The sequence below is a fragment of the Panicum virgatum genome, chromosome 2N, assembly GCF_016808335.1.
Source record: "Panicum virgatum strain AP13 chromosome 2N, P.virgatum_v5, whole genome shotgun sequence".
NCBI lineage: Eukaryota > Viridiplantae > Streptophyta > Magnoliopsida > Poales > Poaceae > Panicum > Panicum virgatum.
In genome coordinates, this window is record NC_053146.1 from 36,590,261 (window position 1) to 36,594,364 (window position 4,104).

General features: G+C 47.9%; 1 protein-coding gene across 1 annotated transcript; it reads left to right on the forward strand.

Moving 5' to 3' along the window:
• The first annotated feature begins 1,350 nt into the window (after window positions 1-1,350).
• LOC120662563 (polygalacturonase QRT2-like) lies at window positions 1,351-2,521 on the forward strand. The gene is made up of 2 exons (XM_039941687.1): window positions 1,351-2,164; window positions 2,252-2,521. Exons 1-2 carry the CDS (start codon window positions 1,541-1,543, stop codon window positions 2,519-2,521), a joined length of 894 nt encoding a protein of 297 aa, XP_039797621.1. The 5' UTR covers window positions 1,351-1,540.
• Window positions 2,522-4,104: the final 1,583 nt, after the last annotated feature.

Sequence of the window (4,104 nt, forward strand, 5' to 3'; positions counted from 1 at the left end):
GCTTGGAAGCCTCAACATGGATCGTCAGCTCAAGTTTCACCATGCATGAATTAATTGCCCAAACTTCCAGCGAGGAATCCGTGCCAAATTCGGCTATAGGAATCTCATTAAATTGGCAACGGTTTCACCTCATTCAGCAGCTCGCTTGGCCCCTTCGACGATCCATTTTTACACCAAGTCATGATCCTGAAGAGATTCTCTAACTATTCTGGAAGTGGTAGCAACATAATTCAGATACCCAACATGGTAAGAGATACAGCAAGTTGGCACTAACATTCATATACTTTATGTTTCTAGAGACCTTGAGTTAGCATTAATGGGTTCTCAGTGGGCGTTTTTTTTCCACTTTATAAGGCTAATCAAACTACACCTGGAGACATTACGCTCGTACATCTGTCGTCAGGGTTGAATTCTTCACGTAAGCTTAGTGGGTCTCTAGAGTGGAACACTGTCGAATTTTACAAGTGTCCATCTTTCCGATTGTCAAGAAGCTGAACCTTTTTGTTGATGCCAGTGCTTATTGCTAAACTACTTGGAAACAATTAGTTGAGGCTAGTGTTGAGCACTGAGCAGAAAAGTCAGATTTCAGGAAGGCAAACATTTTTTTTTCCAAATATCTGTGCCAACCATGCATGCTACTCAACCACAAAAGCAATCTGAAATGCTGCAAAGATTTCCTACCAATCCCGGCAAATATAAATAGACCCTGTGATCCACTTAGTTGACATCCAAGAAGGCATCCTACAAAACAAGAAGGCTTTCTACTAGATAGTATTCTTCATTGTAGTACTTAGTCCGAACAGTGTGATATACAGATTGTGCTAAAAATGGCCTCCAATGTGTTTGTTTTCTGTGCAACTGTTCTCCTGTCATTCTTCTTATGTGGCGTTGGAGCAGATGGAGACATCAATGGTACCACTCGTAGAGACAGGTCTCTTGAGTCAAAGGTGTTCGATGTGCGCAAATATGGAGCTCATGGAGATGGACACCATGATGACACAAAGGTGTTTTCCTCAGGCCATTTGCCAAGGCCTAAAATTACGACAATCTTTAGTTTTTCAGGCGCTAACCAAGGTCTGTTTCTTTCATTCCCAATTTATGTAGGCATTGGTAAAAGCTTGGGATATAGCATGCTCCTCTTCGCAATCTGCCATCGTGATAATTCCAAAGGCCAAGAGATACCTCACCAAGCATGTCACCTTCTCTAGCCCATGCAAGTCTAACATCATGTTAATGGTGAGACAGTTGCACATATATTCAGATTTATGTCGTCCCCTCACAAGAAATCTTTTCCCAATCTTTTCTCGCACAAAAGTTCCATGCTCCTTTGCACGATGAACTATATTCAGATTGAAGGAACTTTGATGGCGCCTCCAAGGGGATCACTTTGGAGCAAGAAGACCAACAGGCACTGGATTCTGTTCAATGGTGTCAATGGACTAACCGTCACTGGCGGTGGGACCATTGACGGAAATGGCAAGCTTTGGTGGCAGAAGTCATGCAAATTTAGCTCAAGAGTAGTAAGTACTTTTTACTTACTATGATGAGGAAATATATATTCCATCCTTTCATTTTTATTTCTGAAAGCTTGCTGATGTGGATTCTTCTTGCATTTTCCTTTCTTCAGCCATGCAAACAAGCTCCAACGGCTTTGACATTCTCCTCCTGTAAAAATCTCAGATTGGAAAATCTGAAACTGAGGAACAGCCAGCAAATCCACATGTCAGTAGAGGATTGCAGCCACGTCAAATTAGCCCACCTATCAATCACAGCCCCAGGGGCTAGCCCTAACACCGATGGCATCCACATCGCCCGCAGCAGACGTGTTCACGTCACAGACTGCACAATCAAGACCGGAGACGACTGCATCTCCATTGAGGACGGAACTGAGAACCTCCATGTCAAGAACATCCTGTGTGGACCGGGGCATGGAATCAGCATTGGCAGCCTAGGCGACCATGGATCTGAAGCTTATGTTATCAATGTCACAGTCGACAGCGTGACACTGCATGGGACGACAAACGGAGCTCGCATCAAGACATGGCAAGGGGGGAGGGGCTATGCAAAGAACATCATCTTCCGGAACACGATCATGGACAGCGTATGGAACCCAATCATCATCGACCAGAACTATTGTGACTCTGCCGCACCCTGCAAGAAACAGGCAAGATATATTTTTCTTAAATAAAAATGGTTGTATGAATTCAACCGTACAGAGCATGCTTGACCTGCTGATTTATTGTTCTTGCAGAAATCTGCGGTAGAGGTGAGCAATGTGCTGTTCAAGAACATCAGGGGCACAAGTGCATCAAAAGAGGCTATCAAGCTGAGCTGCAGCTCAGGCGTGCCTTGCCATGGCATAGCCCTGGAGAACGTGAAGCTGACTCTCAAGGGCGGCAGTGGTGTTGCCAAGAGCACTTGTGAGAATGCAAGATGGAGGAAATCAGGGACGGTAGCTCCACAGCCATTGTACCCCCATTTTAGAACTATTATGAGCATACTTGAATTTAGATTTTCATAATGAATTGGACCTTCCGGCGTGAATATGAGAATTTTGCTCAGAAGCCAGGAGAGCCCGTTGAGGAGATGTATGGCCGTTTCCAAGTGGCCATTAACAAGCTCCATGCCAACAAGAGTGCTACCGACTACTTTCCCACAGATCATGAGCAGGCTCTCAAGCTTCTCCATACGCTTGATCCTAAGATATGGGAAGTGACAGCTACGGCCATAGTTGAGGGGTCTACTTATGAGACTCTAACCACTGCACAACTTTTCAGCAAGCTCAAAGCTTCTGAAGTTGATAGACAGCTACGGTCGTCTCCACAGGGAGGAGGCTCAAAGAGCTTGGCTCTAGCCTCAGCTGAGGGTGCTAAGTCTAACCCCAGTGACAGCTTTGCTTTGTCTTCTATGTCTTTGTTGTCGATTTCAGAGGAGCAGCTGGACACGCTGGGAGATGAAGATTTGTGCCTGTTCAACAACCGCGTCCGACGCGTGTATGACAGGCAGATGGCCAAGAAGCACGGCTCCAAGCCAGGGTGCTTTGAGTGTGGCGACCCAGGCCATTTCGTCGCCGACTGCCCCAAGCAGAACGCCTACTACACGAAGGCAACGGCAGCGGCACATACGACTCCGGCGGTCCTCACAAGCCGAACAACTACAAGTACCGCTCAAGGAAGGGCTCCCGGGTCAAGAACTTTAAGAAGTTCGCCAAGAGCTTCCACAAGGAGACCAAGCATCGGGAGCGGACCTTCATGGCGAAGGTCCAAGAACACCTCCTGGCGGATGACACGTCTTCTTCCTCTTCTTCGAGCTCAAGCGACGAGGAGGTCGTCTTCAAGAAAGGAGAGAAGAAGGACGCTGGAGGACCCGCCGGACTCTGCTTCATGGCTTCAAGCCCTGAGCGGAGGAGTCGGCACCGCACCAGTAGCCAGTGGCTTTTGCACCATGGCCCTGGATGCTGTAGATGGAGGACACCCAGACTCCGGCTCCCACGATGACGACACTTCCTCTGAGGTAAGCATGACCGATGAGGAGATCTTAGAGATTTTAGAGGATAACCGTAAGGAGCTGAAGCGCTATGCCAAGATTACCAGGAAGGCGGTAGAAGCCTATGAGCGAGTAAGTGCCGAGCTTGTCATTGCAAATGACAAGATCGCAGCTTTGAGTGTGCCACCTCCTGAGTCTACCGAGTCTGAGTGTGAGAGCTGTTTGGCGGTGATGGCCGATTTGGCCGAGTTGAGGCATAAGTATGCCCAACGGGTGGATGAGAGAGATGCTTTCTGTGCAAACCTAGAAGCCACCAAGAAAGAACTCCTAGCTGCCCAAGCACCCACAGTCACTGATGTTAAGCCCTGTGTCACCTGTCCTAGCCTTGAGAGTGAGCTTGAGTGAGTCAAGAACCAGTGTGAGGTGCAGGTGAGGGACCTTGAGGTGCTTAGTGCAGAGTTGAAAGAGTTGCGTGCACGTCCCACTTTGCTTGGAGCGTGTAAGGTGTGTCCTACGCTCAGGGAAGAGCTTGAGCAGGTGTGGGGAGACTTTGAGAAGTGGAATGCCCCATCCCGCACTTGTGAGGGTTGCCTTTCCTATAGGATGGAGCTAGCAGCG